Source organism: Bos mutus, chromosome 18 (genome assembly GCF_027580195.1).
Source record: "Bos mutus isolate GX-2022 chromosome 18, NWIPB_WYAK_1.1, whole genome shotgun sequence".
Lineage (NCBI taxonomy): Eukaryota > Metazoa > Chordata > Mammalia > Artiodactyla > Bovidae > Bos > Bos mutus.
The window spans coordinates 6,542,344-6,567,307 of NC_091634.1; the positions used below are offsets into that span (position 1 = coordinate 6,542,344).

The following is a 24,964-nucleotide window of genomic DNA, read 5'->3' on the forward strand; positions in this document are numbered from 1 at the left end:
AAGTTTGATCCCTGGTTGGGGAACTAGATCTCACATACTGCAACTAAGGGTCCACATGCCGCAACTGAGACCCAGTGCAGCCAAATAAATAAATATTTTTTAAAAGTTCATCCTGGAGATATGTTTGGAGACCATTATTCAACCCACCACCTGGTCTATTGCTCACACCTATTTTCCCCACAGGCAGAAAGTCCCTCCAGGGCAGAATCACAGCTTACTCATCTCTCTGCCCTTAAAACCCTAAGTGGATCCTGTTACTCACATGGGGCACAGAGCATGTTTGATCAATGAATGAAGGGGACCACAGTCTGAGCACCAGCTTCTCTGTCTCTCTTTCTTTTTTCTTTTGGCCGTGCCACGCAACATATGGGATCCTAGTTCCCTGATTAGGGATAAGATCCATACCCCATGCAGTGGAAGTGTCAAGTCCTAACAACTGAACCACCAAGAAAGTCCCTGAACACCAACTTCTCTATGTAGAGGATTCTTTAACTTGGTTTCAGTAGCTGCAGTCTTTCTTTAAATGACATCTTAAGCAGGAGTCCAGGATCCTGAAGCAGGATTTTGGGACAGGTAAAAGGAGCTCTGCAAAATGTGGTCCATCCATACAATGGAATATTACTCAGCCATTAAAAGGAATGAGGAGGGACTTCCCAGGCAGTCTAGTGGTTAGGACTTCACCTTCTGATGCAGGAGGCGGGGGTTCAATCCAGGGGTCTGGGAGCTGAGATCCCACATGCCTCGGGGCCAAAAACCAAGTATAAAACAGAAGCGATACTGTAATAAATTCAATAAAGACTTTAAAAATGGTCCAAATGCAAAAAATTTTTTAAAGGGAAACCATCACAATATTGTAATTAGCCTCCAATTAAAAATGAAATAGGAATGAGGCACTGATTGTGTGCTGTAACATGGATGAGGCTTGAACACACTGTGCTGAGTGAAAGAAGCCAGACACAAAAGGTCATATGTGGATGGCTCCATTTATGTGACATGTCCAGAATAGGCAAATGCATTGAGACAGAAAGATGAGCGATTATGGGGGGTGGGGGAGGCTGGCACGGGAGAAGAGAGAGTCAAGGGCGACTGGTTAATAGCACAAGGTTTCCCTGCAGGGCGATGATGAACGTGTCCTGGAACTAGATAGCGCTGACGGTGGCACACCATTGTGACTGCATTGTGACTGCCACCAAGTTGTATATATTCAAATGGTTAAAATGGTATATTTTCTATGTGTTTTACTACAATTTAAAAATTATAAGACACTTCTATGTATAAGCTAGATAACCAACAAGGACCTACAGTAGAGCACAAAGAAGTCTACTCAATATTCTGGGAAAACCTGTAAGAGAAAATAACCTAAAAAAAAAAAGAATGGACATATATGTGTGTGTAACTGAATCACTTTGCTGTACACCTGAAACGGACACAGCACTGCAAATCAACTCTACTCCAATATTAAAAAAATTTTAAAAGATAAATAAAAATTGTAAGACAAAAAGGAGGGGTTGTTGGGATTTCCCTGGTGGTCCAGAGGTTAAGAATCCGCCTTGCAGTGGAGGGGACACGGGTTTGATCCCTGGTCTGGGAACTAAGATCTCACATGCCGTGGAGGAACTAAGCCCGCACGCCACAACTACTGAGCTGTTGGGCCACAACTAAAGAGTCCGTGTGCCACAGTGAAAGATCTCACAAGATGCCACTAAGACCCAACACAGCGAATCTGTAAAAAAGAATTAGCTCTGAGAGCAGACTTCTGGATTTGATTCTCCCTCCAACACTTGATCTTTCTGTGACCTTGAGCAATGACCTTGGCCTCTTGGGCTCAGATTTCCTCACCTGGGGATAACTGTAGCTACTTCTCTGAGAGCTGTTGTTTGGGTGCAGTGGGCTGAACCCCTTGATTGTGAATGGTGATGGTTACAGAATGGAGGCCTCAGGCAGCCTGTCCTGAGCCTCTGCTTTGGCTCTCAGGAGAGCAGGGGCCCCTCTATCACGAGGCGTCTTTGACAAAGTGTCTGTCCAAGCCAGAACTGACACCCTCTCTGTTCTGTCTTCCTCTAGTAGCTTTGTGGACTCAGGCCTGGTCCTTCCTTTTGGAGATGCATTCCTGGGACCCTGCAATGGCCATCAGGACCCTGACGAGCAAGGGCCAAGTGAGTCTGGGCTCCCTCTTCCCGGAGATAACTTTGTGGGCCCTAGAGGGCCTCCCCGCCTGTGTGTGTGCCCTCAAGACCTGCCTCTCTCAGTACTGGGAGAGATACAATGATGGGATTTCTCTGAAACTGGGAGGTGCGGGGTGGGTCACAGGATGCTCTGAACTGGGTAGGGTGTTAGATGAGGTCTAAAAATCAGTCATCTAACGCTCAGCAGTCTTTTGGTTACCAGGTGAAGTGGGTAGTGATGGCTTTGCTTCACCCCTGAGCCTTATTATTGGAGTCAGGAGTGAGGGTTGGGATCCGAGTAGGAGTCTAGGATGGAGTGTGACTTAGGAATAGCTCTGGCACACAATGACTTGGTAGTTTTTTAAGTGTTTCTCAGGGTTGTCATGTACAGGTGTGCAGGTTACGCACTACACAAGGGCACCTCCTCTCAATGGTATGATTTGCATATCCTCCCTCATACATCGGTATATTTAGTATAGCAATTTACACGCAGATGGCAGTCAACTGTCATATGCTAGAAATAATTGGTGTAGTGTAACAGCTTTCCACCAGATGGCGGTAAAGACGGGGGGGGGGGGGTGGAAACCGTGTTCTATACGGTTGGCCAAAAAGTTCGTTCGGGTTTTTGCCACCCTAATCTGCCGAGTCAGAATTTCAGGCCAGAGAGCAAGTGGTAGGCTCTTGACCCATGACTTGTCCCACCCCAGGATTCTAGAAAGACATGCCCCTCTGTGATGTAATATTGGCCCTGGCAGGAATCAGTGACCTTCAAAGACGTGGCCGTGGACTTCACCCTGGAGGAGTGGGGCCGCCTGGGGCCTGGCCAGAGGGAGCTGTATCGGGACGTGATGCTGGAGAACTACCAGAACCTTCTCTCTTTGGGTGAGGCTCTGCCTCCTGCCGTCCTCTCATGGCCTCTATGCCCACCCACTGCTTAACTGTGGGCATTCCTTCACTGGGGTCCTCTCTGCTCCTCTCCCGGGCCCTTGCTGGGTGGCCCATTCATCTGTCTCTCCAATGGCTTCTCCCAGAATCCCAGCATACCCAGGCCCCGAGTCTTCTGCCTGTCCCACCGACCCTTCAGCCAGTGCCCCTGCCTTCTGCTTCTTTTTAAAAAAATTTTATTGTAATATAGTTGATTTACAATGTTAATTTCTGCTATGCACCAAAGTGACTCAGTTATACATATATATATATCCTTTTTCACATTCTTTTCCATTTTGGTTTGTCACAGGATGTTGAATAGAGTTCCCTGTGCTATACAATAGGACCTTGTTGTTTATCCATTCTATATGTAATAGTTTGCATCTGCTAATCCCAAACTCCCATTCCTTCCCTCCCGCCCCCCCTCAACCCTTGGCAACCACAAATCTGTTCTCTATGTCTATGAGTCTGTTTGTTTCATAGAATGAAACATCTGTTTCATTTGCCCTGTACCCGCATTACCCCAATCTCTGCCTCTATCTTCACCTGGCCTTTTTCCCTCCCAATGTGTCTGTGTGTCTCTATTCTTATAAGGACCGCAGTCACTAGAATTAGGGTCCACCCTAATCCATTAGGACCTCATCTTAATTAGTTACATCTGCAAAGCCCCTTGTTCCAAATCAGGTCACGTGCTGAGGTCCCTGGGGACTCACTTCCCCCCACTGCAGGAAGCGAGGAATTGTTTGTTTAGTTGCGAAGTCATGTTCAACTCTTTGTGACTCCATGGACTATAGCCCACCAGGCTCCTCTGTCCATGGGATTATCCAGGCAAGAATACTGGAGTGGTGTGCCATTTCCTTCTCCAGGAATGTCCCTACTCAGGAATCAAACCAGCATCTCCTGCATTGGCAGGAAGATTCTTTACAACTGAGCCACCTGGGAAACCCAAAGACAGCAGGTCTGAAAAAAAAAAAAAATCAGATGAGATGAATTTTAGTTATCTGTTTTGTGGCACCCAATCTAGCCAAAGTATGATCATGTGGGCATATGCTGACATCATAATACCCAATTAATTATTAATGAGATCATTTTCTTTTTTCTCCATGTCAAGTCTTCAGAATGTGGTGTGTATTTTGCATTCAACTTGAACACAGAGCTGGAAGCTTAAACAGTGACGTTGGGGCTCAGGCTCTCTCTGGAATGGAGTAGGCACTCAGTAATCAAGTTTTGTGTTGGCCATTAGATCATCCAATCATTAGGCATCCAACACATGCATCTCCTCTGTAGACCTAGGGCCTGGAGCCCAGCCCTGAGGCCTCCCTGTAACCATAGCCTCCATGGCCAAGTCTTGTGTCTTTTCCAGGGGCAGGGTTTCCTGGGGCCAAACCCGATGTGATCTCCCACCTGGAGCGAGGGGAAGAGCCCAGGATGGAGAGGAGAGAAACCCAGCAAGTTACCTGTCCAGGTGGGTAAGTGTGTCTAGCAGGTGTGAGACATCTTCCCACCCCATCTGTTGTGATCAGTGATGGTTATTCAAGAGTGAGGGAATGTAATATACAGGCTGTCACTTCGGGCCGTGGATTTGAATCCAAACTCCACTACTTCCTGGCTCTGTGACCTTCAGGCAAGTCATTTAGCCCTTGTGTACCTCAGTTTCCTCATCTGCAAAATGGGATCAATGATAGTACCTGGAATTGGGAAGAATAAGTGAGTTAACATGTAGAGGGCAGCCTGGTGCTTCTCACCCAGGAAACCCCATGCTCAGACTAGGCTCCAGTGGTTATCATTGTGGTACCCAGAAGTGGTGCCTGGCCTGACATGTTAGGAGACAGGAAGAAGCCAGATTTCTGCCCCTACTAGCCCACAACCTCATCAGAGGAGGGGACAGGAGCATCTCTGTTTCCATCACTGTCCGTCCTGTTGTGGGACCAGGACTTGCCCCCTCCCTCCCCTTCAATCATCACATCAGGCTCCAGTCCTGTCCCTCCTGCCCCTTCTCTTTGCCCAGTTCTGCTCCCCCTCTCCCACAGCACTGGCTCAAGGCCTCAGCGACCCTTACCTGGACCCTCACCCCAGCCTCCTCCCTGGCCTCCCAGCTTCTGGTCTTACACCCTATGGTTCATCTCACAAACAGCCCCAGAGCCCATCCCTCCCCTGCCCACAGCCCTCCTGTGACTCCCCAGTGCCCTGAGTCAGAGTCCTAGCCCAAACCTGGTACTCGAGGCCCTACATGGTCCAGCCTGTTCTGTCTCTGGCCTCATCTCTCATCACCATCCACCTGTGGTGATACCCTACACCCTACCTCACTCACCAAAGCCCCTGTCCCTCCCTGAACTTGAACATGTGTTCCCACTTTGGGTCTTTTCATATGTTGTTCCCTCTGCCTGGAACACCCTTCCCTGCTTTGTCTGCCTGGCAAACCCCTTTCATGTTCCTCAAGGATACAGGTCTCCTCTTCCAGGAGGCCTTCCCTGACTTCCAGGCTGAGTGACCTGCCCCTTCTTGGTGCTTTCACGGCTGCTTGCTTGAGCTACTATTACTGCACTGGTTCATGCGGCAGTGAGACTGTGGGCCCTAGAGCCAGACTCTCTGAGTTCGAACTGAGCTCTGCCACTGGCAGGCCATGTGACTGTGGGCAAGTGACTTAAGCTCTGGGTGCTTATATGTAAAGTGGGACACTAATAGTACCCACTTCACTGAGTTTCTTATGAGGACTAAGAGAACTCTGGACTCTTTTGAGACTCAAGTGGGTTTCCATGGATGAGATCATCTCCCATATGTCTTTGAAGTTCACATCAGTAGAGAAAAGCACATTCACGTGACTCTTGCAGAGAGGATGACTCAGAAGCCCACATGTGATCTCTCTAGCCTTTGCATGCTAAGTCACTTCAGTTATGTCCGACTCTTTGCAACCCCATGGACTCTAGCCTACCTGGCTCCTGTAGGAGAATCCATGGGATTCTCCAGGAAAGAATACTGGCATGGATTGCCGTGCCCTCCTCCAGGGGATCTTCCCGGCCCAGGGGTCAAACCCATGTCTCTAAGGTCTCCTGCATTAGCAGGCAGGTTCTTTACCACTAGCGCCACCTGGGAAGCCCTTTACCCATACACATATTTGTTATATACTTTGCTGTAGAAACTAACTGGGCGTTCAACTTGTTGAGTCATGTAAATCCTTCCAGAAAAATCACCAAATGAGTGGATGGTGGTGGGATCACCTCCAGAGATATAACAACTAAATGCAGTGTGGGATTTTGAAAATAATCATGATGTCATTGGATTAGGCATTGGTTTCTTAGATATGACATCAAAGGAACAAGCGGCGAAAGAAAAAATAAATCAGATGACATCAAAATTTAAATTTTTTTGCTTCAAAGACACTGCAAAGAAAAGGCAACCCACAGAACACAAGACAAATTTTGTAAATTATATGTCTGGCAAGCAGCTGATAATTCATACAACTCAATAATAAAAAGACAATCTTGTTAAAAATAGGATGGCTTCCTTGGTGGTCCAGTGGCTAAGACACCACACTCCCAGTGCATGGGCTAGCTTCCCTCCTTGATCAGGAAACTAGATCTCACGTGCCACAACTAAGAGTTTGCATGCTGCAGTTAAAGATCCTGAGCACTGCAGCTAAGACCCGGTGCAGCCAAATAAATAAATACAAGGAAAAAAGTGGGCCAAGGATCTCAATAGCCATTTTCTTCAAAGACACACAAATGTTCAACAAACTCGTGAAAAGATGCTCTAACATTAGCCTATGTGTGTGCAAGCTAAGTTGCTTCAGCCCACGTCTGACTCTTTGCAACTCTACGGACTGTAGCCCAGCAGTCTCCTCTGTCCATGGGATTCTCCAGGCAAGGGTACTGGAGTGGGTTGCTGTGCCCTCCTCCAGGGAATCTTCCCAACCCAGGGATCAAACCTGTGTCTCTTACATCTCTTGCATTGGCAGGTGTGTTCTTTACCACTAGCACCACCTGGGAAGCCCAACATTAGCATATACCTGCTACACAACCAGCCATGGTGAGGTCCACAAACCAGGCGCCAGGTGGACATCATGAATCCTCCACGTACAGTAAACAGTGCTGACAGCCTAGCACATCTTGACCCACGGTTTCAAGCACACAGAAAAAGATAATTAATCTGTAGCTATGTAAACATCCCAGGAGTTCAGTGCTCAGAGCTTAGCCAAGTGTCATTGCCATGGTTACAGAGATAGATAAAAACTGAGTACAGTGGACCTTCTGTGTTAACTCTTTACAGCGATGGTATGAAAATGCTCCTACCATCCTCATTTGCCAGCACTGAATAGTTTTTAATATTTTCCAATCTAAAAAGTATCAAATGGCATCTGAGTAACTTGACTTTTTTGGAGAAGGCAATGGCAACCCACTCCAGTACTCTTGCCTGGAAAATGCCATGGACGGACAAGCCTGGTAGGCTGTAGTCCATGGGGTCGCTAAGAGTCGGACACAACTGAGCGACTTCACTTTCACTTTTCACTTTCATGCATTGGAGAAGGAAATGGCAACCCACTCCAGTGTTCTTGCCTGGAGAATCCCAGGGACGGCGGAGCCTGGTGGGCTGCTGTCTATGGGGTCGCACAGAGTCAGACACGACTAAAGTGACTTACCAGCAGCAGCAGCAGCAGCAACTTGACTTTTTAGACTACCACTAATGTTGAGCATCTTTTTACAATATATCAGCCACTTGTTTTTCTGTAGAATGTCTGTTCACATTCCTGCTTCACTATTTCATTAGACTATTTCTCTTTTTCTTATTGATTTGTGAAAACGTGTTAAATATTATGGCTAAGAAACGACTATGCACATAAACTGCTTTGCCACTCAATTTTTTGTGTGTTTAGAGTATACTGAGTCCATCCTTCTGTGTCACAACATGAGTCTACCTCATGCCTTTTGAACTAGCAATATGAACTTGGAAGTCTTTTTGAGATTACAATGCCATATCTAAATAATCAGCTTCTTTTGTCCTGGGACAGATGAAGTTGATATTTTCCATTTCTTTCAGACTTGGAGACAAGCTCTGCAACTAATCAGGAGATGCTTCTAAAAAAGAATATTTCTGAAGAGGTGGCTTCCCCAGTGGCAAAGATGGAGGGAATTTTAAGGGCAGTGCTTGGAGACGCCAAGCTGGGGGAGTCCTGGACGCGTGGCTGTCAGCTGGAAGACCAGGGCAAGCAGGAGAGGTGTTTGAGATGGTTGTTCGCTACTCCCAAGGAAGATACCCATGGGGAGAGGGGCCTTGGCTGCAATGAGCTTAGAAGCTTCAAGAGGACCTCAGCCTTCATCAGGAAGCAAAGAGTGCCTGGGGGAGACAGGCCTCAGAAGTGGACTGGGTCAAGAAAGAGCCTCAAATGCCAAAGGACCCTTGTAGAGAAGAAACCATTTAACTGCATGGAATGTGGGAAAGCCTTCGTCTACCATTCTGACTGCATTCTACACCAGAGAATTCACACTGGAGAGAAGCCCTACAAGTGTAATGATTGCGGAAAGGCATTCAGCAACAGCTTGTATTTCATCCAGCACCACATGATCCACACAGGAGAGAAGCCCTACGCCTGCAACGAGTGCGGCAAGACCTTTACCCAGAGCTCATCACTCACCGAGCACCAGAGGATCCACACTGGAGAAAAACCCTACAAATGCAAGGAGTGCGGGAAAGCCTTCACCCAGAGTTCCTCCCTCATCAAGCACCAGCGATGCCACACTGGGGAGAAGCCCTATAAATGCCACCAGTGTGGGAAGTTCTACTCCCAGGTGTCCCACCTCACCCGCCACCAGAAAATCCACACAGGAGAGAAGCCCTACAAGTGCAACGAGTGTGGCAAGGCTTTCTGTCACACCTCCTCCCTGACTCAGCACCAGACAATCCACACTGGAGAGAAACCCTACAAGTGTAACGAGTGCGGGAAGACTTTCAGCCACAACTCATCTCTGACGCAGCACCAGCGAGTTCACACTGGAGAGAAACCTTATGAGTGCCCTGAGTGTGGCAAAGCCTTCAGCCACAGTTCATCGCTGATTCAGCATCAGAGAACTCATACTGGTGAGAAGCCCTATGAGTGTCACGATTGCGGGAAGGCTTACACCCAGATCTCCCACCTCATGAGGCACCAGAGTATTCACATAGGGGAGAAACCCTATATATGTAATGAGTGTGGAAAGGCTTTTGGTCACACCTCCTCCTTTACTCAACACCAGACAGTTCACACTGGTGAAAAGCCCTACAAGTGTAACGAATGCGGGAAAACCTTCAGCCAGAACTCCTCGCTTACACGCCACCAGCGAATTCACACTGGGGAGAAGCCCTATGAGTGTAAAGTTTGCAGGAAGGCATACACCCAGATCTCCCATCTCATTCAGCACCAGAGGATTCACACTGGAGAGAAACCTTATGAGTGCTGTGAGTGTGGGAAAGCCTTTAGCCGGAGCACCCATCTTATCGAGCATCAGAAGATCCACATGGGCGAGAAACCCTATAAGTGTAAGGAGTGTGAGAAAACGTTCAGTCACAGCTCATCCCTCACTCAACACCAGAGGATTCACACTGGTGAGAAGCCCTATGCCTATAAGGAATGCGGGAAAGCCTTCAACCAGAGCATCCACCTTATTCAACACCAGAGGATTCACACTGGGGAGAAGCCCTACAAGTGTAAGAACTGTGGGAAAACGTATACCCAGATCTCACACCTCATTTAACACCAGAAAGTTCACAGGGGTGGCAAGCACTCTGCATGTAACAAATGTGGAGAGGATTTCAACTGGGGATCACACCTGGCAGAACACCAGAGACTTCATGCTATGCATGGCGTCTATGTCTGAGGTGATTTTGAAAAAGCCATTTCTTGGAGCATGCAGCTCGCTGATCAGAGAACTCATGCTGACTAGAGAGCCTGCGAGTGAAACAGATTGGTGATTCTGCTGTTGGATTCCATTCAGCCTTCATCAGCAGTTCTAACTTCCTCCCAGAGAGGAGCCCTAACACTATGTATTGAGAGAGTTGGTTCCTTTATTTTCCTAGAAGGAGGATGGCACCATTTATCACCAGCTGGGACAGCTTCTGATCATTTAAAGGGCTTCACCCTAAAACCCTGGCTTCCCCTCTATTTCTCAGCCTTTCAGTGTCTCCAGGTGGTGGTAGATATGGGGTGGTCTAAATGAGATGCATCTTCATCTGGGATCTTTAATGTCTCTCAGTTTTCTGCTGTTTCTCCCTTTCTGTTCTTATGAAGTATATGAAAACTGAAAATGTTAGTCATTCATGTCCAAGTCATCAGTCATGTCAAGAGTCAAGAGTCATGTCCAACTCTTTGCAACTTCTTGGACTATAGGCCACCAGGCTCCTCTGATGGAATTTTCCAGGCAATACTGGAGTGGGTTCCTGGGTTGGGAAGATCCCTTGGAGGAGGGCATAGCAGCCCACTCCAGTATTCTTGCTGGGAAAATCCCATGGACAGAGGAGTCTGCTGGGCTTCAGTCCATGGAGTGGCAAAGAGATACAACTGAAGTGATGAGCATGGTATGGCACGCCTAAAATATTTATTGGTATAATCACAAATATGTGATTTTATAAACAACTTTTTAACTTGATATAATGTGAATATTTTCCCATGACAATGCAAAAAAATATATATACATATTGTACAAAATTAATATATATACATGTGTATATATCTGTCATCATTTGCCATTTTTAACAGCTGCATAATATTTCATACTAGAGTTTCTTGAATTTATTCAACCAACCGCTGTTAATGGATATTTGTTTTATTTACTTTTTTTTTTAATCACTGGACATACATTATTTAACACTTGTGCAAATTATCCCCATAAGATGAATTCCTAGAAGTAAGCTCATGGGATCACAGAATGTCCATATTTAAAATTTTGATAGTTATTGCTAAATAATCCTCAGAAAAGGATGAACCAATTTACATGACTCCTGAAAGTGTATGTGAGTGCATACTTCTTTGTTCCTCCATGTTGTTCATAAATACTCAATATTAGTCTCATTATTTTTAACATTTCTAATCTAATAAATAAAACATCCTACTGATAGGGAAATTAATGATCTTTTTATACATTTATTGATATTTTGTCTTCTTCAAATTGCTTGTGTATTTTGCCCATTTTTAATTAGGCTGCATTTTTTTAATCAATTTATAGGAACAAGTCTATGTATTACACATATTAATTCTTTGGTATTTTGTTTGTTATTTCTCTTAGAGTTGCTTATAGTATATTTGGCTATATAGAGTTTTAAAATTTCTATGTATTCAATTCTATTTTCTTTTCTATTTCTTGGATAAACTGTCATGCTAAGAAAGACCTTCCTCAGGCCCAAGATTATGAAAAAAGTTCTCCTGTATTTTATTCTAGTACTTTTATGATTTTTAACAATTAAATTTGTATCCCTTCTGCATTTAGTATGTCTTATGGTATAAAGTTTCAATTTCTAGAAATCACTGGCACTGATTCCTTGGCTGGTGGCCCCTTCATCCTTAAAGTCAGCAGCGTGGCATCTTTAAATAACTCATCAGAATATACTCCACAACATATGGAACTTTCTCAGCACTTTCGGTCCACTCCCTTCTCAAAGACTCACCCCTCCTTTACTAACATACTGGTGCAGAATAATTGCATTTTAGGTCTAAGAGAACCTGATTTTGAATCTTGCCTTTGCCATTGTCTTGCTGACTGATCCAGTTTCTTTGTACTTAAAATGAGATAGTAAGCTATATTACGAATATGTCTGGGTTTCAGGTAACAGAAAACTCAAAACTACCCAAACAAGAATGACAGTTTAGGGCTTCCCTGGTGATTCAGTGGTTTAAAAAACAGAAATCTGCCCCTCAGTGTAGGAGAAACGAGTTTGATCCCTAGTCTGGGAAGATTCTACATGCCACAGAGCAACTAAGTCCATGTGCAGCAACTATTGAGCCTGTGCTCTAGGGCCTGGGAGTTGCAACTGCTGAAGCCCATGTGCCTTAGATCCTGTGCTCTACAACCAGAGCAGCCACTACAGTAAACCTGCACACTGCAAACAGATAGTAATGCATGCAACAACGAAGACCCAGCACAACCAGAAATGAAGCTGACCTACATATAGGTTTCTAAAGAGGCAGGTCAGGTGGTCTGGTATTCCCATCTCTTTCAGATTTTTCCACAGTTTATTGTGATCCACACAGTCAATAATACAAAACTGAAGCTTGTGTTACTTTTTATCTCACTCTTCATCGCAAGGGGGCTTCCCTGGAGGCTCAGACAGTAAAGAATCCTCCTGCAATTCAGGAGACCTGAATTTGACCCCTAGGTGGGGAAGATCCCCTGGAAAAGGGAATGGCTACCCTCTCCAGTATTCTTGCCTGGAGAATTCTATGGACAGAGGAGCCTGGTGGGCTACAGTCCATGGGGTTGCAGAGTTGGACACCACTGAGTGACTAACAAAAAAGTCTGAAATGCAGTACTTGGATGCAATCTCAAAAACAACAGAATGATCTCTGTTCATTTCCAAGGCAAACCATTCAATATCATGGTAATCCAAGTCTATGCCCCAACCAGTAATGCTGAAGAAGCTGAAGTTGAGCGGTTCTATGAAGACCTACAAGACCTTCTAGCACTAACATCCAAAAAGGATGTCCTTTTCATTACTGGGGACTGGAATGCAAAAGTAGGAAGTCAAGAAACACCTGGAGTAACAGGCAAATTTGGTCTTGGAGTACAGAATGAAGCAGGGCAAAGGCTAATAGAGTTTTGCCAACAGAATGCACTATGGCTCAGATCATGAACTCCTTATTGCCAAATTCAGACTTAAATTGAAGAAAGTAGGGAAAACCACTAGACCATTCAAGTATGACCTAAATCAAATCCATAATGATTATACAGTGGAAGTGAGAAATAGATTTAAGGGACTAGATCTGATAGAGTGCCTGATGAACTATGGATGGAGGTTTGTGACATTGTACAGGAGGCAGGGAGCAAGACCATCCCCAAGAAAAAGAAATGCAAAAAAGCAAAATGGCTGTTTGAGGAGGCCTTACAAATAGCTGTGAAAAGAAGAGAAGCAAAGAGCAAAGGAGAAAAGGAAAGATATACCCATCTGAATGCAGAGTTCCAAAGAATAGCAAAGAGAGATAAGAAAGCCTTCCTCAGTGATCAGTGCAAAGAAATAGAGGAAAACAATAGGATGGGAAAGACTAGAGATCTCTTCAAGAAAATTAGAAATACCAAGGGAACATTTCATGCAAAGATGGGCTCAATAAAGGGCAAAAATGGTATGGACCTAACAGAAGCAGAAGATATTAAGAAGAGATAGCAAGAATACACAGAACAACTGTATAAAAAAGACCTTCATGACCCAGATAATCATGATGGTGTGCTCACACACCTAGAGCCAGACATCCTGGAATATGAAGTCAAGTGGGCCTTAGGAAGCACCACTATGAACAAAGCTAGTGGGAGCAATGGAATTCCAGCTGAGCTATTTCAAATCCTAAAAGATGATGCTGTGAAAGTGCTGCACTCAATATGCCAGCAAATTTGGAAAACTCAGCAGTGGCCACAGGACTGGAAAAGGTCAGTTTTCATTCCAATCCTAAAGAAAGGCAATGTTAAAGAGTGCTCAAACTACAGTACAATTGTACTCATCTCATACATTAGCAAAGTAATGCTCAAAATTCTCCAAGCCAGGCTTCAACAGTACGTGAACTGTGAACTTCCAGATGTTCAAGCTGGATTTAGAAAAGGCAGAGGAACCAGAGATCAAATTGCCGACATCCATTGGATCATAGAAAAAGCAAGGGAGTTCCAGAAAAACATCCATTTCTCCTTTATTGACTACGCCAAAGCCTTTGACTGTGTGGATCTCAATAAACTGTGGAAAATTCTTAAACAGATGGGAGTACCAGACCACCTGACCTGCCTCTTGAGAAATCTGTATGCAGGTTAGGAAGCAACAGTTAGAACTGGACATGGAACAACAGACTGGTTCCAAATTGGGAAAGGAGTACATCAAGGCTGTATATTGTCACCCTGCTTATTTAACTTATATATATGCAGAGTGCATAATGAGAAACGCTGGGCTGGAAGAAGCACAAGCTGGAATCAAGATTGCTGGGAGAAATATCAATAATCTCAGATATGCTGATGACACCACCGTTATGGCAGAAAATGAAGAACTTGAGGCTCTTGATGAAAGTGAAAGAGGAGAGTGAAAAAGTTGGCTTAAAGCTCAACATTCAGAAAACGAAGATCATGGCATCTGGTCCCATCACTTCATGGGAAATAGATGGAGAAACAGTGAAAACAGTGACAGACTTTATTTGAGGGGGCTCCAAAATCCCTGTAGATGGTGATTGCAGCCCTGAAATTAAAAGATGCTTACTCCTTGGGAGAAAAGTTATGCCCAACCTAGACAGCATATTAAAAAGCAGAGACATTACTTTACCCTAAAGGTCCATCTAGTCAAGGCTATTGTTTTTCCAATAGTCATGTATGGATATGAGAGTTGGACTTCAAAGAAAGCTGAGCACCAAAGAATTGATGCTTTTGAACTGTGGTGTTGGAGAAGACTCTTGAGAGTCCCTTGGACTGCAGAGATCTAACCAGTCCATCCTAAAGGAAATCAGTCCTGAATATTCATTGGAAGGACAGATGTTGAAACTGAAACTCCAATATTTTGGCCACCTGATGCGAAGAGCTGACTCATTGGGAAAGACCCTGATGCTGGGAAAGATTGAAGGCAGGAGAAGGGGACGACAGAGGATGAGATGGTTGGATGGCATCACTGACTCAGTGGACATGAGTTTGCGTAACTTGAGTAACTCATGTTACTCCGGGAGTTGCTGATGGACAGAGAAGCCTGGCGTGCTGCAGTCCATGGGGTCGCAAGGAGTCGGACCCGACTGAGTGACTGAACTGAACTGAGTGACGAACACTTTCACTTTGTCATACCAGGTGTAAATAATCTCTCAGGAATGGAATGGCCCAAGCCTTGTGATGCTATTTTCCTGGTGAGTTTATCAGTTCTTTTCTGTTTCTCTGTAACAGCTGATATTTACCAAACAAGGATGTCTTCTGACTCAGCAGGGATTTGCTTTTATACAGCTTCTGATACAAAGGGAACAATTCGTTTCTATCTTGTTGGGACTTTCTTTACCAACAGAGAGGTAAGTCTACCCATAAGTTTAAAAACCAAGCAATTAAATGCTATAAGCCCCCCCCCCCCCAAAAAAAGGAAATCTTCATGTAATAATCGCTTTTTTTTTTTTTTTAACTGTACCACGCGGCTTTTGAGATCTTAGTTCCTCAACCTGGATTGAACCCTGGGACCAGGGCAGTGTTAGTGCCATGTCCTAACCACTCAACCACCAGGGAATTGACTTTTTTTCCCCTTAGTTATAGCCATCCTAGTGGGTAGCATCTCATTGTGGTTTGGATGTGCATCTTGCTAATGATGTTCAACATCTTTCATGTGCTTCTTGGCCATTTGTGCATCTTCCTTGAGGAAATCTATATTCAGATCCTTTGCCCATTACTAAGTGGGCATTTTGTAAAATTGCCTTTTTCCCCAGCTCCTTGAAACCACTGTTTCTATTAATAGGTATGATTTTCCCAGACCAGTAACTTCTCAGTGTTAGGTATCCACATGCCACCTCCTTGGTTTATGCAGAATGGCTAACTTCCATCCTCCTAAGATGCCACTGCCTGTCTGAAGATTCTACTAATTTCAGTCTTTGTCCTTAAAAACTTTCAACCACAACTGTGATTGAATGATCAGTATCACTTGCCATGAATGGAAATTTGCACATTTTCAATGGACAGCAATGCCCACCCAAAGGGCAGAGTTTGGAGTCCTGGAGTGAGGCGGTGTTAAAGGTACTTTCAGCCACTTAAGGTGGATAGAGCAGATACAGCCCCACCCCTGCCAACCCACAGTGAACATGAAGCACTAGTGAGGGGAATGAACAGTTGCTGTGATCTGACACACAGTGATCAGATCTGGCAACTGGACTGCCATAGCATAATCTAGTTTATCCATTGGCAGGATGCAAGGCTTTAGCTGAATGTTCCCCAACCTCAGTGATAACACTGCCATCAAATTTTTTAGCTGCAGATGTGTGCCATACATTTTCCTTCAGATCAGCTTAAAAAAAAAAAAAAACTTAAAATTGATTTATTTTTCAAGAGGACTTACTACCTTTCCAGGAGTGGGAAACTGGTATCTCTCATCAGTAGAGGATAAAGGGGGAGAAGGAAAGTAAAATAAGTACCAGGAGAGCAAAATAATGTTAAATTCTAGCAACAACTCTTGCCTGAGCCCAACTGTATCTTTGTAACCAGAAAATAAACAACATGCAGTCCACACTTCCTCCTTGATTAGGCAGAACTAATGAGGATGGAAAATTGCTGGTTGATGATGTGCTGACGAACAACTGAAAATGAGTGGCTCCCTAGTTGTCCTTGACCCTCCCGGGCTTTGGAAAAACAGAATTAACCATCTCATCATGGGATGGTTTTCACCATCAGGAGCCCTCCCCTCCCAGAACTGTGAGCACTCGACAGTTAGTGACTGTACATGCCCAGCCCCTGGCTGGGTGTGTGGCACTGAGCTGAGAAAAGCAATCAACCCTTAGAAATTAAAAAACTTTTAATCAGAGAACAAACACTCAAACATGAGGGTAGGCGTTTCTACCCTGGTCCACAGAACACAGATCATTAGTTACACAGATACCACAAACACACACACACACACACACAAATGGCTGCCAACTTTCCACAGGGCCTCTGACTTCTACCTTTGGTGTCAAAACTCTTGCTTGAATACACTTAGCAATTTGAGTTCCCACCCCTACCCCACCCCTTGGGTATATATCAGGCCCCTTGCTCAGATACAAATAAGGCAGAAGTTGGACGTTTTCAGCCATTTGAAAACCAGTACACTCCCCACTGTGGTGTGGTCAGCTGGTAAGTTCCCATTTTCAACAAACCAACTGGTGCAACTCAAGGTGCAAGGTTTTAAATATCCCAGGGGCCCAGAGCATAGACTCTTGAACATTTTTTAGCACCAAATAAATTTATATTTAAAAAAAAGAAACAAAAATATGAAAGTATTAAAAGTGCCAGAGTCCAGTATCTTTGTAAGATTGTTTGTGCTTCAGGAAACAGGTGACTGGATCATGTAGCAAGTGGAACACAAAAGCTCAGAGCTGAGGAGGTGCCATCAAAAGAGCTGGTCAAGTGGTTCCCTGAAGTGAGACTCAGTTGTAGAACAGGCCTGGCCATGGTGAGCAGTGAATGCAAGGGCTCTAACTCCAAGGAATCACCTGGCAACGAATAGCACTCCTCTATGAAATGAGGCCATTCATTTCCCCGATTCCAGAAGCTTCAAGGCAAGGGCAGCACTTTAAAGTATTGGTGTTCCCCAACTTGGAGCCTATAGTAAAGTGCTTGTGAGTGGCCAGGTTGGACAAATGATGGAGGAGGAACATTCCAGAAGTCATTTCTGTGCATCACTATTTTTGCACCAAGCACATCTTCTGCATAGATCGTGTGAACCATGTGGAGACAATGATAATCCACTGCAGCTTTCATAACTGAATCCAGCTGTTTACAGCTTTAACTTTCATGATAAATTTGGTCTCGTCATTTAACCAACCATTTGAAATGGGAGACTATGGGAAGGGGTAGCATGTGGATGTGGGAGGGATCCTTTTGAGTGAGAGGTTTGGGAAACTAGGAGTGGAAAGTTCTTTCTGTGAGATGTTAGATGTTACAGATTCTTCTTGGCTTTTTGTGGGTTAGCTAAGAAAGTACTAGGACAGACCTGAGATGAAGGGAAGGAAAAGGCTAGACTTTTTTTTCGTTTCAATAAAGAACAAAGTGCTGATATTTTGCAAACAATTAAACCAAGGGTATACTGAAGGAAAACTTTGAAAATTAAAGCCATGAGTAATATTAGTAACAGTAACTGCAATTGAATACAAATAGAGGGTTACTGAATCATCTCTTTGTTTTAATGTAAAAGAGTGTATTTGTTATATCTGATGCGTATTTGTAGCTCACACTTGGTGAGTACTCACTATCTGATAGGTACTTGGTTCTAAGTGTTTTGCATCTATTTATGTTCACAGTAGTCTTTTGAGGTAGTAACTAGGATTGTGCCCATCTTACAGATGAGGATACTGAATCCCTGAGAGGTTCCATGACTCTCTGTAGATCACCTGGCAGATGGCAGAACTGGGATTGAAGTCAGTAAACAGGGTCCAGTCTATCTGACGTCCAAAGCTCCAGTTTTCATTGTTTTAATGAAACGTGTGTAAATTTTCTAATCAATCTTTATTACCAGAGATTAATTACTCACTGCAGGGAGGGGCTTACACTGGGATGGTTTCAACTCTGGGCCTCGGAGGAACATTCTCAGATGTCTGGGAGCCTGCTGCTACCCAGGGGTCATGGGGAGGATTGCTACCTGCTACTTTGGAGTGTGAATTCACTGCTGTCGGCTGAGACCTGAGCAGCAGCACAAGGCTTTCTGACAATGTTGACACTGATATGATTTCTCCTGGGTGTGAATTCTCTGGTGCTGACTGAGATGGGCCCTAAGGCGAAAGGCTCTCCCACACACACCACAAGCATAAGGCTTCTCCCCTGTGTGAGTTGTCTCATGCTGCATCAGATTTGTTTTCTGCGCAAAGGCTTTCCCACATTTAGCACACACATAAAGCTTCTCCCTGGTATGAACTCTCTGATGCTTAGAAAGGCATGAGCCCTGCTGGAAGGCTTCCCCGCACTCCTGACAAACGTAAGGCTTCTCTCCAGTATGAATCCTCTGGTGTTGGATGAGCGGAGTGCCCCGAATGAAAGCTTTCCCACCATTGCCACATTTATAAGACTTTTCACCTTTGTGAATTCTCTGATGCTTAGAGAAGCACGAGCTCTGGCTGAAGGTTTTCCCACATTCCTGACAAATATAAGGCTTTTCTCCGGTGTGAACTCTCTAGTGGTAAACGAGCTGAGCACGCAGGCTGAAGGTTCTCCCACAGTCACCACACATATAGGGCTTCTCATCTGTGTAAACTCCCTGGTGCTTAGAAAGGCATGAGCTCTCCTGGATAATTTCCCCACATTCATTTTGCTCAAAGGGCCTCTTTCCGGCCTGAGTTCCCTGATGCTGAATAAGGTGGTTACTGTGGGCCAAGACTTTGTCACACTTGTTAGGTATCAAGGGCTTCTTTGTAGCGTGGATTAACTGATGTTCTAAGAGACATGCACTTTGGCTGAAGATCCTTCCACATTCGTTACATTTAAAGGGGTGCTCGATCCCGTGGAGGGACTGATGTTTGATGAGGGAGGTCCTGTAGATAAAGGCCTTTCCACAGTCCCCACATCTGTATGATCTCAATCTAGAGTGGATCTTCTGGTGCCGGATGAGATGTGAACTTTGCCCAAAGGCTTTCCCACAGTGGTTACACTCAAAGGGCTTCACCCTGGCGTGAATCAACTTGTGCTGAGTCAGGTATTTTCTGCAGTGGAAGGTTTTCTCGCATTTGTTACACTTAAAGCGCTTCCCACAGATCCTTGGATGCTCTCTGTGCTCGGGTTTCTCATATAAGATCTCCTGGCTCTCACTGAGTCCTTTTTCTCTATTGTGAATGCTCTGGTGGCAAGTTAGGGTTGAGCAGCAAACAAGTTGCTCACCACACTCCTGACATTCGTTAGGGGGTTTCCACAGCATGGATTTTCTGGTGCTGAACAAGGTGTTCATTGTGGCTGAAGGTCTTCTTGCATTTGGCACAGCTGTAGAGCTTTTCTGTAGCGTGCATGGACAGGTGTCGAATCAGGTGGGAGGGCCGGCTGAAACTCTTGACACATTTGTGACATTTGTGGGGCCTGTAACCCATGTGAACCCTCTGGTGTTCACTAAGGTGACTGTTCCGGTAAAAGGCTTTCCCACATTCGTTGCATTTGTAATTCTTCTCTCCACTGTGAACCCTCTGGTGGATCTTTAGGGCCAGGCTATGGCTAAAGGTTTTCTCACACTCATCACACTTATAAGGCTTCTCTGCAGTGTGAACAGACTGCTGTTGGACAAGAAAGGAGCTCTGCTTGCAGGCCTTCCCACACTCCTGATCCTCAGGGATCATTTTTGCAGCATGAATTTTCTGATGTTGGAGGAGGTATCTGTTGGAGTTGAAGGTTGCCTTGCATTTGGCACATTCATAGCATTTCTGAGTATGGGTCTTCTGATGCACAGAGAGATGAAAGGTTTGGCTAAAACTCTGGCCACATTCTTTACAATTGTAGGTTTTACCTGGGGGTGGTTTACGACACTCAAAAGGCTGTGAGTTGTGATCTGCTGGACAGTCACCATCTTGACTCTCCCATGGTTCTTCTTCAGTGTGAACTTTCTGATGACACAGAAGGTGTGTATTCTCACTAAAAGTTTCCCCGAACTTGTTATACACATAGGATTTGTAGCCTGTGTGAGTCACTGGTTGCATGGAAAGGCAGGAACACTGGTTGACATCTTTCTCATACTCTTGAAGCACTGTGGGATGCTGCTCCCTGTTGTGAAGAATCCAGTGCTGGATCATATGGTAACTCTGGCTGAAGCTCTTCCCACACTCACTGCACTCATATGGTTTCTCCCCTCCCTGGATGGTATCCTGCTGGCTGTGGTCTGAGTAGCACCCAAAGTCATTCCCACATTCCTGAGACTTAGCTGGTGCCAGGCTCTTTTCAGGGAGATCAAGTGTCATGGAACCCGCTCCTGGGGAAAGGTGGGACTCAGGACTGAGGTCTATCTTGAGTTCATGGCTCTTGAATTTGTGGCTTTTGCATTCTGTAGGACTTTCCAGACTGATAATATCAGACCTCAGAAGACTTTCTGAATCTCCTAGCAAACTATCTAACCAGGTTTGGCCTATGGAGGCTTCTCCCAAATGGGAGTTCCAGAGATCATCCTTGGAAAAAGTCTCAGTAATCTCTTGGAAGAGTCCTTCTTCCAAGAAGTCCTGAGGCAGAGGAGAAGTCTCAGCTATGCCTGAAAGAGAGGGCAAGTGCAAATGTCTCCTGTTCCCTAGGAGTTAAAGACAGGAGCTGCAGGCTAAGAGTAAACAAGAAGGAGAACAGGTGATGCATCCTGATGTTGGCTGGGAAGAGAATGAAGGAGGCAGGGCCAGCATGGTGATCCAGTGGGTACTGGCATCACAGGAAAAAGAGCCCATTTCAAGAGGTATTAGGAGGGGGAGCTGGGAGACTTGCTTAGTGACCCAGTGGCTAAGACTCATGCTCCCAAGGCAGGGGACCCCAGTTCAATCCCTGACCAAGGAACTAGATTCCATGTGCTACAACGGAGACCTTGACATAACTAAGACCCAGCACAGCCTAATAGACATTTTTAAAAAAGGGGGGGTGGGCGTGGTGCTGGGCAGCCATGGAGGTTCCAGAGGGATACTTGCCATCATCAGCCCCATAAGCTAAGGCATACTTCCTAGAGAAGTGCACTCGGGGAAAAGAGGTATAAATGATGACAACATAATACCATGTCACCACAGGAGGACTTATTTGGATGTGGCTACACAAGCTTGGAGTCAGCCTGGATGTCAAGGTGGCAGAAAGGGAAACGCATGGTGCCTAGGTCCATGTGAAACACCTGTGTGCTCAACAGGAGGCTACAGAAGGTCCACGCTCACGAGAGGTGAACCAAAAAGAGTTGCCTGCTGACAGCTAGGGTGCAGGCTGAGACTGAGCCATGCAGCCCCCACACCATGGCCTCTGGTTCAGGGGCCCTTCTCCTTATGTGAACCGTCAGTCTAACAATGAGAAAAGCTGCTGGCACCCCAGAGAGGGCCCCTGACTCTCCCTTCAGGGATGTCTCAACCAGCACACCCGGGAATCCTGACTGCCTGACTGATCCCCCAGAGAAACTGTGGCCTGGGAGAGGGCAGAGTGAATGCTCTTAGCTGTGTTTAGGCCCAGGCTTGAGTCACTAACAGACAGGCCATCTGCTGGGCCAGAAGGAAGGATGGGCCTGCCTGAAGGCAGGTGAAATAGGCAGACCGGGAGGTCCACAGTGCTCAAGGGGCACAAGACAGAAAGGAGGAGAGACTAACTCAGAGAATGGAATGCTGAGCCCTGCTGAGTCTGGAAGGATGCAGAGGGGACAGAGGAAGGGCACCGAAACAGCCATGTGCTGAACACAGAGGTACACGGAGAAAAGGTATGCAGGGTGAGGCTCCCCAGCCTGAAGCCAGCGCATGGCAGAGTGAAGCCGAGAGGCAGGGGGTGGAGATGTGTCAGCAGACCTAGTGGGCGGGATGGAGGTCCTAAAGACAGAGGGCCTACAAAGGACCACACCCCGTGAGCTCCCTCCACCCTCCCCTGGGGGGGCCTGGCTGCCCACTCACCAGTGTCTGTTGATTCTGGGCTTTCTTTCACCAGGGCCTCCAGCTTTTCCCCACCATCTGGATGGAAGGTCAGGTTGGGTCCAGGGGGGTCTGTAAGGAGAGAAAGGCACTGTCACCAACCAGATGACATCAGGATGGGGGGCCATCGGGCTGCTGAGCAGGAACTTCCTGGGTGTCCTGATGATTATTCAGCACCTGATCCAGCTCTGCAGGGTTCCTGGCCCAGTGGAGGAGAGGGACCCGGTCACAATCCAGGGTGATCAGAGATGTGACCACTGGGGCTGGGGACACAAAGGATCTGTAACAGCTCTTGAGAGAGAAAAGAGAGTTGCCAGGGAGAGTCATGTACCTCCTCAGTCATCCGTGATTCACTCATTCTCCCATGGACTGGACATACCAGAGGCCTCCATAAGATGGGCCCCATGATGGGAGTGTGTAGGGGGTCCCAAAGACCAATCCTGCTTCCTACCCTCTGCAAACTTCCTCAAGGGCAGGAACAGAGTTGTAATCCCAGGGGATACCTGCTACAGTGGGGAGACAGCTACTGCTGACTTCAGAGATGAGAAGCCGTGAGCACAGCAAGTAGGTTTCATTTGGCTTTTAGCTGAAAGAGGACAAGGAAAGAGATTCTCCCCAACGGCCCCCAGAAGGAACCAACTATGCCCATGCCCAGATTTTAGCCCAGTCAGACCCATCTCCAGAACTGTCAGAGTCAGTGTATGTTGTTTTCAGCCACACTTGTGGCATCTGTAAAAGTAGCTACAGGAAAGGAATACACTGCTAATAAATACACACAGATGAGTGTCTGGAGGACTAGAGGAGAGCATTCTAAGTGCTGGCCTGGCACAAGACCTAGTTCTTAACACACTGACTCCCGCTGCTCCCTCTTCTATTCATTGAGCCCTCAAAGCCAGTACTGTCTGTTCCAGACACAGGGGCTCCACCAGGGAGCAGCTCAAGTTCCTGCTGCAGAAACTACGGCAGAGGGAGACAGACCATAAAATGAGCGGTGAGCAAGCCAGGCAGGGGAGAGGCAGTGAGTGCTCAAGGGGTTGCAGTTTGTCTTAAAGGAGTGAAGCCCCTGAAGTGTCAGCTGGAGGAATTCCTCTACCATGAGGAAGAGGAAAGTGCTGATGGAGCTAGAGGGCAAGCACAGGTTTCTCTTCCCAGGCAGTACTGACACGTGGGGTTGGATAGTCCCTGAAATTCTGGAGTGTGTGGCAGCACCCCTGGGCTCCACCCACTGGATTCTAGGAGTACACCCTCCACTCCTCCCAAGTGGTGACAACCAAAAAGGTCACCAGGCACTACTGATGTCGCAGAATCAGGCAACTAAGCACAGTGATCTGAGGCGCTCAGGAGCCAGGAGATCACCCCATGGGTGACAGAGAGCCATGGCTGATCCTGAGCAGGGCGGTGACTCCCCAGGGCAGGGGTGGCACTCACTCAGCAGGAAGAGGTTCCAGTAGTTGTCCAACGCCGTGTCCCAGAACAGGTCTCCCTGCCCCTGCCCCAGCTGCTCCCAGTTCTCCGAGGTGAAGTCCATGGCTATGTCCTTGAGGGTGGCAATTTCCTGGAATGCAGCGGGACTGGGGTCAGGGAGAGGCCAATGGCTCACCTCAGTAGCCTCATCCGCCACATGCGAGGCCTCTGGCAAAAATCATCTTGTGAGATGCTTCAGATGTGAGATCTCATATTTTCCAGGCAAGGACAAGGAGTCTAGAAAAGGCGACGTGCTATCCCCTCAAGGTCACAGAGGCAGGTCTGCCTCATCCTAACATCCACCTACCTACCTTGACTTTTGCTTTTTTCAGTGTTCAAGATTTTAAGTTTTTAAATTTTTTTTTTATTTTAAAAATTCAAGCATAGTTGATTTACAATGTGTTATTTTCTGCTGTACAGAAAAGTGATTCAGTTGTATATACATTCTTTTTCATATTCTTTTCCATTACAGTTTATCACAAGATATTGAATAGCTCCCCAAGTTATACAGTAGGACCTTGTTTACCCATTCTACAGTTTGCCTCTGCTCATCTCAAACTCCCAATCCATCCCTCCCCTACCCCCTCCCCTCTCTGCAACCACAAGTTGGTTCTCTACGTCTGTGGGTCTGTTTCTGTTTCATTTCCATTTTCATTCATTCATTCAACAAACACCTCAAGGCTTTCTGTGTGCCAGACTAGTAATGTCCCTAGGGACCCAGAGATGAGTCCCAATTAGTACCTGTCCCTGTGGAGTGCACAGTCTGATGGGACTGACAGATATGGGCAGAGACACCCCAACCTGGTGGATCTGTGTTACAGTGGAGGAGGCAGGGGTGACCTGGGAGACCAGAGCAGGGAGGAGCTAACGCTGCCCAGGAAAGGTGGGGAGAATAAACTGAGTCTTGAAGGCTATGGAAGATTTACCAGCTGGAGATAGTGGCTGCAGTATATTCTAG

At 46.1% G+C, this 24,964-nt stretch overlaps 2 protein-coding genes and 1 pseudogene across 7 annotated transcripts in view; 1 reads left to right on the forward strand and 2 right to left on the reverse strand.

Moving 5' to 3' along the window:
• The window catches only part of ZNF473 (zinc finger protein 473), a 31,669-nt gene that overhangs the window by 2,304 nt on the left and 4,401 nt on the right, over positions 1 to 24,964 (reverse strand). For 3 of the 6 annotated variants that reach the window (XM_070387254.1, XM_070387252.1, XM_070387253.1), the window contains exons 3-4: positions 23,971 to 24,097; positions 22,525 to 22,614 (exon numbers count right to left, since the gene is read on the reverse strand). In XM_070387254.1, coding sequence (XP_070243355.1) covers positions 22,525 to 22,614; positions 23,971 to 24,070 — 190 coding nt within the window. In that variant the 5' untranslated portion in view covers positions 24,071 to 24,097. Of the gene's footprint in view, positions 1 to 3,524; positions 4,778 to 19,690; positions 21,159 to 22,524; positions 22,615 to 23,970; positions 24,098 to 24,964 lie in introns of those variants that run through there. The other 3 variants (XM_070387256.1, XM_070387251.1, XM_070387255.1) reach the window with 3 other exon arrangements.
• LOC102266217 (zinc finger protein 135) lies at positions 1,870 to 10,289 on the forward strand. The gene is made up of 4 exons (XM_070387247.1): positions 1,870 to 2,156; positions 2,921 to 3,047; positions 4,453 to 4,554; positions 8,124 to 10,289. Exons 1-4 carry the CDS (start codon positions 1,911 to 1,913, stop codon positions 9,812 to 9,814), a joined length of 2,166 nt encoding a protein of 721 aa, XP_070243348.1. The 5' UTR covers positions 1,870 to 1,910; the 3' UTR covers positions 9,815 to 10,289.
• Positions 18,588 to 19,246, reverse strand: LOC138991781 (zinc finger protein 473-like; annotated as a pseudogene).

What these genes read in the sequence shown, in the direction of transcription:
- LOC102266217 (XM_070387247.1), top strand. Translation starts at nt 1,911, where the DNA reads ATGGTGATGGTTACAGAATGGAGGCCTCAGGCAGCCTGTCCTGAGCCT. An exon ending in CCCTGACGAGCAAGGGCCAA is followed by an intron (nt 2,157 to 2,920) that starts GTGAGTCTGGGC and finishes TGGCCCTGGCAG; the next exon opens with GAATCAGTGACCTTCAAAGA. An exon ending in CCAGCAAGTTACCTGTCCAG is followed by an intron (nt 4,555 to 8,123) that starts GTGGGTAAGTGT and finishes CATTTCTTTCAG; the next exon opens with ACTTGGAGACAAGCTCTGCA.